This window comes from Myotis nattereri, assembly GCF_964212035.1.
Source record: "Myotis nattereri genome assembly, chromosome: 1".
NCBI lineage: Eukaryota > Metazoa > Chordata > Mammalia > Chiroptera > Vespertilionidae > Myotis > Myotis nattereri.
Window position 1 is genome coordinate 168,426,377 of NC_138075.1, and position 12,675 is coordinate 168,439,051.

The following is a 12,675-nucleotide window of genomic DNA, read 5'->3' on the forward strand; positions in this document are numbered from 1 at the left end:
CGCTAGATAGATTTCACAATATTTTCTTCTCATGCATTTAAAACTTAGAGACTTGGCTAAATATTCCTCTTCACCCCCAAACTTACCAACCTCTTAATAAATGTCAGTCTCAATGCAGATGTCTCTTACAACAAATCATTGTGGGCCATTCTTTAAAAATAGACTTTATCTTTTTAAAGTAGTTCTGATTTACAGAAAAATTGAACATTAAGTACAGGAAGTGCTTATATACTGCCCCCCTCCCCTTTCCCTGGCATGCCATACCCTTTCTCTCCACCCTACTCTTCCCTGTTATTAACATCTCGCATTAGTGTGGTACATTTGTTACAATGGAATCAATGTAGACAGTATTACTAACTAAAGTTAATTGTTTATATTAGGGTTCAATATTTCAGTGAGTTTTGACAAATGCATTATATCATGTATCCACCATTACAGAATAGCCCTCCTTCCTATAAATATGCCTCTCTCCCTTTTAAACTCCAATTCCTTTTGTCTCTTCAAATGTTCTGTTAGGACCCACAAAGTCAGCATCTATATTTCAGTCTCTGGTCAGTCCTTTCTCTCTTACTAAATCTTTCATATCTTCACTTTTACTTCACCCGCTTTCAACCTTATATTTACATTCTAATTAATTTTTCTAAAATTTTATCCAGGTCTGTCTCCCCAGTCATGACCATGCTTCCTTGAACATTTTAGCTTTTCTTCCATCTCTGTTTCCTTGCCAAGTTTATCCACCATTACTCAACCCTGATATGTATGTTTTAATCTTCCATCCTCTTACACTGGACATTTATTTTCAGCTGAAGAAAGTGACACTATGGTGCAGACTAGTAGCAATGAAAAGTGGCAGTGTTAAATAAACTTCAGCTTAATCCTCAGCACCACTGATCCGTCCTTTTATCTATTTTGATTTAGCATCACCATCACTGCCTCCAATATTTAACTCTCCCAATCTCCTGTACATTATTACATAGTACAGGAGATTGTCCCCTTTAATGTCAACAGACTTCATATCCTATTTTTTCAAGAAATTTGAAGCAATGAGATATGATCTCCTTCAACCCTCCAACCCTCCAACCTCTTGCTTCTAGATTTAAGGGTTACCAGACACATTCTCACAATGTTTTGTTTTATTTTTCCAGGATTAAAGAAACATATTTATCCCAACAAAATAAATTCTCAATCTAAGATTTTATTCTATTTTCTCTGGGATCTTTATCTCTCACATATTAACTTCCTTTTCTTATATTAAATTTTCCTTTATTTTCTTTCCTCAGTTTATAATTATACTCAGGTTTCTCTTAATTGAAAAATAAAAAAAATAACAAAAACTCTCCAATATCAATAGCCCCTTCAAATATTATCTCTTTCTCTCTTCTCTTTCCCATCCAAACTTTCTGTAAGAGTAATATATACATGTTCTGTTACAGCATGCGACTCCGAGTTTTTCCATAACCTTTTGCAATCTGCATTCTTTCCCCACTGTGCTACCAAAGCAGTTCAGGCTTAAGTCACCCAAAACTTCCAAAGAGCCAATTTAGTGGACATTTGAAAGGTTTTATGGCAGATATTTTGGACATTGCTAGTCATAACTTTGTTTTTGAAACTCTTTTATCCTAACTGACCTTTTCTCCCATGTTCAGCTATTCTTTGACTATTTATTCTCAATTGTTTTTTCTTCACAAACTTTTTTTCTGTCAATTCTTAAATGGTGTATTTCTTTGGCTTCATTTTAAAATCAGTCTAATAATCTCACTGTATGTTTTCTTTTCAATAATCTCATGTGCATTCATGCTATCAACCACATTCCTAGGCTGATGACTCCCAAATGTATATTTCTTATTGGGCCTTTTGTTGAGCTTTAGAGTCCTAGATATTTGTGAATCTTCCCCTGACACATCCAATTCATTCTACTCTAAACTGATTTTATCCCTTTCCTGTCTAGATCTTTCTTAGCAATCTTCTTTATGATGAGTTATACATCATACACTTATTGTGAATTTACTATTACATACATACACTTATAAATTATCCTTGAATCTTCCTTCACCTTAGTCACTAAATTCTATTAATCCTACCTCCTTTATGTCTTTAATATCATACTTTTTCACTCCATTCATATTATTAGTACTTTAGGATACAGTTTCATCACTTCATCACTTCTTCATTGGAATGCTACAAAGACCTCTTATGCTATTTTTCACCTTTCTGCTTTTGCTTACATTTTTTTTGTCTGTCAGTAAACATTCTTTGCTTTCTGCCAATCCCATTTTACCCAGATGTTTACCACTTATTATTCTGCAATATCCATACATATTTCCTTCTTTGGAAAGTTTAACCTTTTTTTTTTTTTATCTCTAGGGCTTTCTCAGTGTTCCATTCATGCCTCTAGCATTACACTTTCTGCACTGTGCTATAATTATCTAGTTTAATGCCTGTGCTTCCCATTGAGCTAAGAGATATTTAAGGGGAAGAACCATGTTTTATTTATCTTTGTGTCTCCAGTGCCTAACATAGCACATAGCACAGAGACCATCAATTAAACGTGTTTGTTATAGATGTCATTATCTTATTCACACTTGCCCATGGCATTAATTGGTATGCCTTTAAAAATATTTATAAAATCCCTAAGTAAATATGTTTTCTATGTTGAATGCATTAAAAAATTAGAATATCTATGATGGAAATATATTTACTTTTTAAAATTAAGAGTTGCTGAACTTCATGTCAACTATATAAATGAGGAAACCCTTTCCACTTTCATCTATTCTTTTACATGAATAAGGCTTCTATAAAATAACAAACTTATAGCAATCTAATCTTGAAGGTAAGCCCTACCTTATTTATTTGTTTGTTTTTTAGCCATGCCACTCAATTCCTTGAAATATTTCCATGCAATATGTAGAAAGTCCTTGTGACCTATCATCAACAAACATTTTTAATGATCTAGCATTTGACAAATTAAGTTCTTCTATCTTTCGTTCATTATATTTTTACATGAAATGATATGAGTTATAAAGCAACACCAGTGTTTCCATTGTCCCTTAGGTGCTTCAGAGAATATTTGCACTAAGAACCACATATTGTAAGAAGATTTTTCATGCACAAAAGAGATGCCCTTATTTTATAAAGTAAAAGAAGCTAATGTACAATGGCTAAGGAAAATAAGAAACACCAGGGTCATGTTTTCAGGCACATCATTTTAAGGAAAGATTATTTATAGAAACTGAGAATATGGAAATTTACTTCCTATTAAGCTATCTGTACTGTTTTGTCCCTTGGAAAGTCTTCTAATACCTAAGGTATTATTTTGAAAGCTGCTGACTTAAAAGAATGCTACCCAAAAAAGGAAGTAAATAATACTACACCCAGCTGGCTAGCTCTTAGTGCCATTTATATTTTCCTTAGTTTTTTGTACTTCTATTCTAAGTCTGATATCCTTTTTATTTCCTCTATAAAGTTTTCTGTGGTCTTCTTACCATTTTGCCCCTTTAACCAGGAGAATATAATTTATCAGTCACATTAAGTCAACCGTAACAGTTGCTCCTGTACTGAGCAGAACATAGCTCTCATTTATCTATTTCACACTGAAACATCTTTTGGCCATACCTGTGTTCTCATAAATTTTAAGGACACATTAATTGCAGAAAGTTATAAAAGCAGTAAGGTACATAAGAAGTGGAGGAGACTTTGCTCTATTTTTAGTTTTTGAATAGACTCCATATACACATTTAGGCAATCATGCGCTCTCTCTGGCTGTAATTTCTTCTCTAAAAATTATGTATGTACTAAAACGTTGACAACTAGTTTTAATGAGGAAGCCCTTTAACATGAAATTGACCAACTCTGAAGCCCTAGTGACACCCCTGGAAATCTCTGTGGAATAATCATATGAACTCAGAAACTTTTCATGTTTCTTATTGGATTCTTACCACAATAAAGGCTTAACTACAACAAGACTGTGCACAAAGACCACAAAGGGGTGCACCAAGAGTGTCCACCTCTGGTAATTGGGGAGGCTGAGCCACTGGGCCCTATAGGACACCTAGCACAGAAAGCCACTCTATCAACATAGGGAAGCATAAAAAATGCATAGACAAAGATACAGGTCACAAATGACAGAAATGGAGGAAAGCAAACTATTGGATATAGAGTTCAAAACCACACTTATAAGGTTTTTCAAGAATTTTCTAGAAACTGCTGATAAATTTAGTGAGACCCTCAAGAAATCTAGTGAGACCCTCGAGGTTATGAAAAAGGACCAACTAGAAATTAAGCATACACTGACTGAAATAAAGAATATTATACAGAGTTCCAACAGCAGATTAGAGGATCACAAGAATCAAGTCAAAGACTTTTGAAGAAGCAAAAAACAACCAACTGGAAAAAAAAAAAGAAAAAAGAATCCAAAAATATGAAGATAGTGTAAGGAGCCTCTGGGACAACTTCAAGCGTACCAACATCAGAATTATGGGGGTGCCAGAAGAAGAGAGAGAGCAAGATATTGAAAACCTATTTGAAGAAATAATGACAGAAAACTTCCCCCACCTGGTGAAAGATATAGACTTATAAGTCCAGGAAGCGCAGAGAACCCCAAACAAAAGGAATCCAAAGAGGACCACACCAAGACACATCATAATTAAAATGCCAAGAGCAAAAGACAAAGAGAGAATCTTAAAAGCAGCAAGAGAAAGAAACTCAGTTACCTACAAGGGAATACCCATACGATTGTCAGCTGATTTCTCAACAGAAACTTTGCAGGCCAGAAGGGAGTGGCAAGAAATATTCAAAGTGATGAATACCAAGAACCTACAACCAAGATTACTTTACCCAGCAAAGCTATCATTCAAAATTGAAGGTCAGATAAAGAGCTTCACAGATAAGGAAAAGCTAAAGGAGTTTATCACCACCAAACCAGTATTACATGAAATGCTGAAAGGTATCCTTTAAGAAGAGGAAGAAGAAGAAAAAAGTAAAGATACAAATTATGAACAACAAATGCACATATATCAACAAGTGAATCTAAAAATCAAGTGAATAAATAATGTGATGAACAGAATAAACTGGTGAACATAATAGAATCAGGGACATAGAAAGGGAGTGGACTGGCTATTCTCAGGGGGGAAAGGGGTGTGGGGGTGTGGGAAGAGACTAGACAAAAATTGTACACCTATGGATGAGGACAGTGGGGAGTGGGTAAGGGCAGAGAGTGGGGTGGGAACCGCGTGGAGGGGAGATATGGGGGGGAAAAAGAGGAATAATTGTAATAATCTGAACAATAAAGATTTAATTAAAAAAATACAAAGAGGTTGTACATTTACACTGTAAAATACTACTGGGCCATAAATAACAAGGAATCTTACCCTTTGCTACAGCATAGATGGATCTAGAGAGTATTATGCTAAGTGAAATAAAGCAATGAGAGAAAGACAAGTACCACATGATTTCACTCACATGTGGAATCTAATGAGCAAAATAAACTAGCAAACAAAATAGAGACAGACTCATAGATGAGAGCATGCTGACAGCTATGGGAGGGGGTGCTGAATTAGGAGGAGGACTGAGCAAAAATAAAAATAAAGAAAGAGAAAAATACTTATGGATACAAACAACAATGTGGTGATTGCCGGGACAAGAGGTATGAGGTAGGATAGGGTACAGAGGGGATAAATGGTGATGGATGGAGATTTCGCTTGGGTTGTTGCATAGTTAATACAGTGTACAGATGATGTGTTGTAGACTTGTGCACCTGAACCTGTATAATTTTTTTAAACAATGTTACCTCAATAAATTCAATAAAAAGAAAAATTAAGGATTTAAAAAACTGAAAAGAGAATTTTAAAAAGGCAATCTTCACACTAAAACAAAACAACAACAAAAAGAAACAAAAGTATAAATAATGGTCAACTTCTCATCATAAAAAAATACTTGGCAAAAGAGAATATAATTTCATCTTTAAAGTGATGAATATCTATAATAATAAAAGCGTAATATGCTAATTAGATCGGACATCCTTCCGGAAGTCCTTCTGGATGAAGCTGGGGCTGCGAGGGAAGCCTGGGTCCCAGGTGCCGGTGGCCAGAGACAAGCCTGAGTCCCTGTGCCGGAGGAAAGCCCAAGGCCCAGGTGCCAGAGGGAAGCCAGTGCCAGCAGCAGGAGGAAGGAAGGGCTACTCTTGCACTGTCTTTAGTTCCCTATTTGTACCTTTGAAAGACAAATGATTGTTTAGATAAAAGACTATGACATTTTCTGTGGAGTTCATAAAATATAAATGTATGGCAGCAATAGCACAAAGGATAAGGTGGGTGTAAATTGAATCACATCGCTGTAAGTTTATTACTTTTTAAATCTGAAGTAGTATAATATATCTAGATAGAATGTGATAAGTTAAGAATGCATATTATGTTCTAACCACAGACAAATAAAACTACAAAGAAATACAGCTAAAAAGCCAAAAGAGAGAAAGAAAAAAAAGAAACACTAAAAACATTCAATTAGTCCCAAGGAAAGGAAGAAAAGAAGGAACTTAGGAAGAAATTAGGACACATATAAATCAAATAATAAATCATAGACCTAAACCTGACTATTTAACAATTAACCAGGAAGACTTAACAATTACAAATGTGTATGAATTAATAAAAGAACTTAAAAAAATAAGACAAATCTACAGTAATAAAGATTAAGACATAGAGAAGTTTATGTTTTCTTCCAGGATTTTTATGGTTTCATAACTTACATTTATCCTTTGAGACAGCATGTAGGGACCTGGAGAATATTATGCCAAGTGAAATAAGCCAATCAGAGAAAAGCATGGAACAGACTGATGAATCTCAGAGGGAAGGCAGGGGTGGGGGTGGCAGGGTTGGTGATTAACCAAAGAAGTTATATGCATATATGTATAACCCATGGACACAGACAATAGTGTGGTGAAGGCCTGGGACAGGGGGAGAGGGTGGAGGGAGTGGGCTAGAATGGATCAATGGGGAAAAAAGGGGTATATCTGTATAATTTTCAACAATTAAGATACTTTTAAAATGTTTAAAAATAAAAAGACAGAAATTTAAACACCTCTCCAATAATTTAAAGGCTAAGGAAAAAAATATCAATAAAAATAGATTTACCTTATTCATATATTTATAACCTAAAAGTAAAAATGATTAGTTCTTAAGTGATCAGGATTTTATTTAGTTTTTACAAATAACACTGTGTTTTTAAAAGAAAACAATGACATGAATTATGTTTGTAAATTGCATTGTGACTTCATCATGTACCATATACTGACAAAATGTTTGAAGTATAAATTTGGCAAAGGTAAGTCTTTGTTCTAGATCAGTGATGGTGAACCTTTTGAGCTCGGCGTGTCAGCATTTTGAAAAACCCTAACTTAATTCTGGTGCCGTGTCACATATAGAATTTTTTTGATATTTGCAACCATAGTAAAACAAAGACATATTTTTGATATTTATTTTATATATTTAGATGCCATTTAACAAAGAAAAATCAACCAAAAAAAATGAGTTCGCGTGTCACCTCTGACACGCATGTCATAGGTTCGCCATAACTGTTCTAGATACATTTCTATCATCCTATCTAATAATAGACAAACATGGTAATTAACCATACTTCCATCATGCTTCCCATTGGCTAATCAGGGTGATATGCAAATTAACTGCCAACCAAGATGGCGGCCGGCAGCCAGGCAGCTGAAGAGAACAGGAGGCTTGCTTGCTCCAGTGATGGAGGAAGCCAAGGTTCCCTACCTGCCACCGCCCAGCTCTGAGCTGCACTCTAAGCAACTATGTTGCAATTATAGAAGCTATACAATCCCCAGAAACCTGCTTTCAGCCAGCCGGGCTTCAGAGCTGGAATTGCAACAGTGTTTCAATTATAGAAGCTAAACAAAGCCCAGATACCTGTTTTAAGCAGCCAAGGTCTCAGAGCTGGAGCTGAGCCTCAGAGCTAAAGCCGGCTCTCAGCTCCAGTGACAGCCATAGAAGGTAAATAAATCCCAGAATAAAAAAAAAAGCAAAAAAGGAGAGGTTGGGAGCTTCAGTCACCCGCCAGCCTGAAAACAGCCCTCAGCCCCTCACCCAGACTGGCCAGGCACCCCTGAAGGGGGTGTGGCCAGCTGCAAACAGCCATCATCCCCTCATCCAGGCTGGCCAGGCACCCAAGCGGGACCCCCACCCTGATCCGGGACACCCTTCAGGGCAAACCAGCTGGCCCCCACCCGTGCACCAGGTGTCTATCCTATATAGTAAAAGGGTAATATGCAAACTGACCCTAACAGCAGAAGGACTGGGAATGACTGGTCACTAAGACACACACTGACCACAGGGGGCAGACACTCAATGCAGGTGCTGCCCTCTGGTGGTCAGGGCACTCTCACATGGGAGGAGCTCTGCTCAGCCACAGGCTGATGGCTGCCAGTACAGCGGTGGTGGTGAGAGCCTCTCCAGCCTCCTCAGCAGCGCTAAGGATGTCCGACTGCAGTTTTAGGCCTGCTCCCCGCTGGCAAGTGGACATCCCCCGAGGGCTGCCAGGCTGCCAGAGGGATGTCTGATTGCTATCTTAGGCCCAATCCCCTGGGGAGCGAGCCTAAGCCAGCAGGTGGTCATCCCCCGAGGGGTTCCAGACTGCAAGAGGGCACAGGCCAGGCTGAGGGACGCCCCCTCCCCCCGAGTGCACAAATTTTTGTGCACTGGGCCTCTAGTCTATATATATAAAAACCTAAGCAACTGTTAAGACCAAATGACCAGAACAAATAGTTGACCAGTCGCTATGATGTGTACTGACCATCAGGGGGCAGATGCTCAATGCAGGAGCTGCCCCCTGGTGATCAGTGTGCCCCCACAGCCAACCTCCTGCTGGCCAGCTGGCCCCCCTGATAGGCCTTGATCACAGCCAGGCTGAGGGACTCCAACTGTGCACAAATTCGTGCACTGAGCCTCTAGTAGGAAATACTCTAAAGTCTAGCTTTGTTTTGTCATTAATTTTTCTTTCAACAAAGATCATAAAATAGTATTGGCTAAGACTTTGGCATTCAACACCACCACTTAATACTTCGCTTTGCATTTATTTTATATTAAATTAGCTTCCCGGGTTATAGTTCAACCTTTAGATACATCGTAGATAAATAACAAAGTAAATGCTTACCTTAAAGACTAGTTCTCCTACTAAGCCATTCCATGTTCCATCTTCCTGTGGGCTTCCATATTTGTGATCCGGTGCAACATAAATATCATAGTTAAATCCCAGATAGTTAGATAAGGCATCCAAAACATCAATGGAGAAGCCCTGGTATTTCTTGGGCTTACCCAGGACATTTTCAGAGACCATTACAAAAGGTTCTTCCTGCAGGGAAATAAGAGATATCTGTGATGTCAATCTATATTGCTTCTTAAAAAGCAAAGGTTAATTCTTCTAAGAGTGTTGCTTATAGTCTAAAAATTGCTTTTTCACTTTGAGATAATTAACTTAGAAATAGAACTTGTGTGTTGTTAATATAAGTTTTGTGTTGTTAATGTAGCATATTACTAAACAATGTTTAATTACCCAATTTCTTGTCAGCTCTCATTTAATTATAGACATAACACTTAATGACAGGCATATGCTCTGAGACATATGTCCTTAACCAGTTTTGTCATTGTTCCAACATCATAAACTGTACCTACACAGACCTCAATGGTATAGCCCAGTGGTCGGCAAACTCATTAGTCAACAGAGCCAAATATCAACAGTACAATGATTGAAATTTCTTTTTTTTTTAATATATTTTATTGATTTTTTACAGAGAAGAAGGGAGAGAGATAGAGAGTTAGAAACATCGATGAGAGAGAAACATTGATCAGCTGCCTCCTGCACATCTCCTATTGGGGATGTGCCCGCAACCCAGGTACATGCCCTTGGCCGGAATCGAACCTGGGACCTTTCAGTCCGCAGGCCGACGCTCTATCCACTGAGCCAAACCGGTTTCGGCATGAAATTTCTTTTGAGAGCCAAATTTTTTAAACTTAAATATATAGGTAGGTACATTATTATTAACTTAATTAAATTAGGGTACTCCTAAACTGGCCTTTGCTAAAAATGTCCTCAATCTGATTGAGGTAAGTTTGCTGAGGTCGACCCCTTCCAACTCTCCCATCCTCAACTCATGTATTGAATGGCATGCTCCTCCCCCGCGCTGCGTATCCCGCTGCCCGCCTGCGCTGCCTCTCAAGTTGCCTGACAGACTGACACCCCTCACTTCTTCTAACGCCACTTCTTCAAAATATACTCGCCCAGGCTGAAAACCGACTTCTGCGCATGGGCCACGAAGTTTCAATCACATTGTACGTGCGTGCCCGCACGTGGTATTTTGTGGAAGAGCCACACTCAAGGGACCAAAGAGCCGCACGTGGCTCGCGAGCTGTGGTTTGCCGACCACTGGTCTAGCCTATTACATACCTAGGCTATATGGTACAGCCTATCGCTCCTAGGCTACAAGCCTGTATGGTATGTTACTGTACAAAACAACACAAAATTAAATCAAGCACAAGAAAAAATGATACAATCAACACACTTGGTAAATACAAGATGTATGAGGCTGCTGCAGGTATAACGTAGCATACTCTTATACAGAAAACATATTTTATATAAGTGCATGGAGTTCACTATAAAATAATAATACGTATATTATAGCAAGTGCATAAACAAGTAACATAGTCATTTATTATTATCAAGTATTACGTACTGTACATAGTTGTATGTGCTATACGCTTATATAACTGTCAGTAAAGTTTTGTAACCTGTAATAGAAAAGAAATTTGTTCCTTTTCTAAGGCAACAATACTAAGCTTGGTTTAATCATTTTTATCTGTGCACCTATTTCAAAGTTTGCTCATTCATTGACTCATCTGTTTAACATGCATTGAGCAGCTACTCAACATAGTGAGAGATATGGTAAAAACTCATGAGTACCACTTTCAAAATAATTTTAACCTAGTATTAGGAAAAGTCATGTACTCAAAAAATATAAAGCAAAACAAAAGCAATGTACAACATAACTGGGACAAACAAAACACCAGAGGAAGAAAATAGACTCTGAGAGAAAAGGAAAATCACCATTTTGGGTTAACCCACTTTGTACTATTTTAACAGATAAGAAAAATCAGAAACAAAAGTTTCAACTCAAGGTCACACAACACGTTACAGAAGAGGAAGGCATCATAATTACTTACTTCAACTTTATCTCCTGTGACCTTGAATTTTTCAACCTATGAATTAAAATCTAGGATAAGGATAACATAATTTGTCTCAGATTTTAATGCAATTTGAGTTGACATGAGACTTGTAGAGACTCCAGATGCATGACAAAATAAAACACAATCCTCTCTGGAAGAAAGTATCTTCATTTTAGGTCATACTTTATTCCCTTAAAATTTCAGGGGTAGGGAACCATTTTTCTGCCAAGGGCCATTTGGATATTTCTAACATCATTTGTGGGCCCTACAAAATTACCAACTTAAAAATTAGCCTGCTCTATGTGGTCAAACTTTTAATTAACTCACCTCTAATGCCTTGGCAGGGCCAGACCAAGTGATTTTTGTGGGCCTTATATGGCCCTTGGGCCAGCCATCCCCCACCCCTGCTTTAAATAGTTGTTCAAAACAAAAGTCCAAGATATCATATAAAAGGAGATTGCATTTCATATAGAGAACCAGCAGAAATAATATCCAACAGAAATAGATCTTTGAGAACTCAGACACTAAATTTTCAGATGCATATTATAAACATGCTTATTATGTTTAAAGGGTATTTTGCAATTGACAAGAAATTGGACTATAGGATATGTCACTGCAGAATTTAGAAAGAACTAAATATAAATTTAAGAATTAGAAAAGATCATGATCAAAGTTAACAACTTAATGACTGAGTTTATCAGCAGATTAGAAACAGCTGGAGAAAGAATTAGTGACCTTTTATAGTTCAGAGTTAAAACCTGAGGTACAAGAGGATAAACAAATATATATTCCCAAAGAAAGAGTGAAGAGCTGAAAAGCAGAATGAGAGGCAGTCTGATAATTAAGGATGTGGAGAGAAACATACACAAGGAAACATAGCTACCTTGGTAATGAGAATATTCTATTTTTTATTCTGGACAGTGATTAGGTGGCCTTTACTTATTATTCATTGATAAATGGTTTAAGCTTTTCTTTCTGTATGGCTTTTATATTGTAACTAGAGGCCTGGTGCATGGGATTTATGCACTGGTGGGGGGGGGGGGCGTGGCCTGCAGAGATCTGCCTGCTGTGGTAGCACCGCTCATCCCAGGCAGCTGAGTGCTTGCAGACCAGCCCTCTGAGCGGCTCCCTAGTACTGCATCTTCTGTGGAGCCAGATCACTCCCCTCTCCAGGGGATCTGGTCAGGGTTGGGCCCAGGGACAATAGCACTGAGAAATGGTGGAGTAAGCCTCAGTTCTGTAGTGGCCACAAACCTCTGGGGTCAGCTCTGCGAGCCTGGCGGTGGCGCTGCCAGCCTGCGGGCATCTGGAGGAGGCAGCAGGGAGCAAGAAGGAGGAGGAGCCTGGGGCTCATCCAGTCAGCCAAGCGGTGCTCCCACTGTGGTAGTGCACTGACCACCAGGGGGCAGCTCCTGTATGTAGCGTCTGCCCCCTGGTGGTCAGTGCACGT

General features: G+C 38.2%; 1 protein-coding gene across 1 annotated transcript in view; it reads right to left on the minus strand.

Moving 5' to 3' along the window:
• Window positions 1-12,675, minus strand: part of GRID2 (glutamate ionotropic receptor delta type subunit 2) — a 1,380,265-nt gene that overhangs the window by 352,132 nt on the left and 1,015,458 nt on the right. The window contains exon 10 of the mRNA XM_081109363.1: window positions 9,160-9,357. Within this exon, the coding sequence (XP_080965489.1) occupies window positions 9,160-9,357 (198 nt within the window). The remainder of the gene's footprint in view (window positions 1-9,159; window positions 9,358-12,675) is intronic.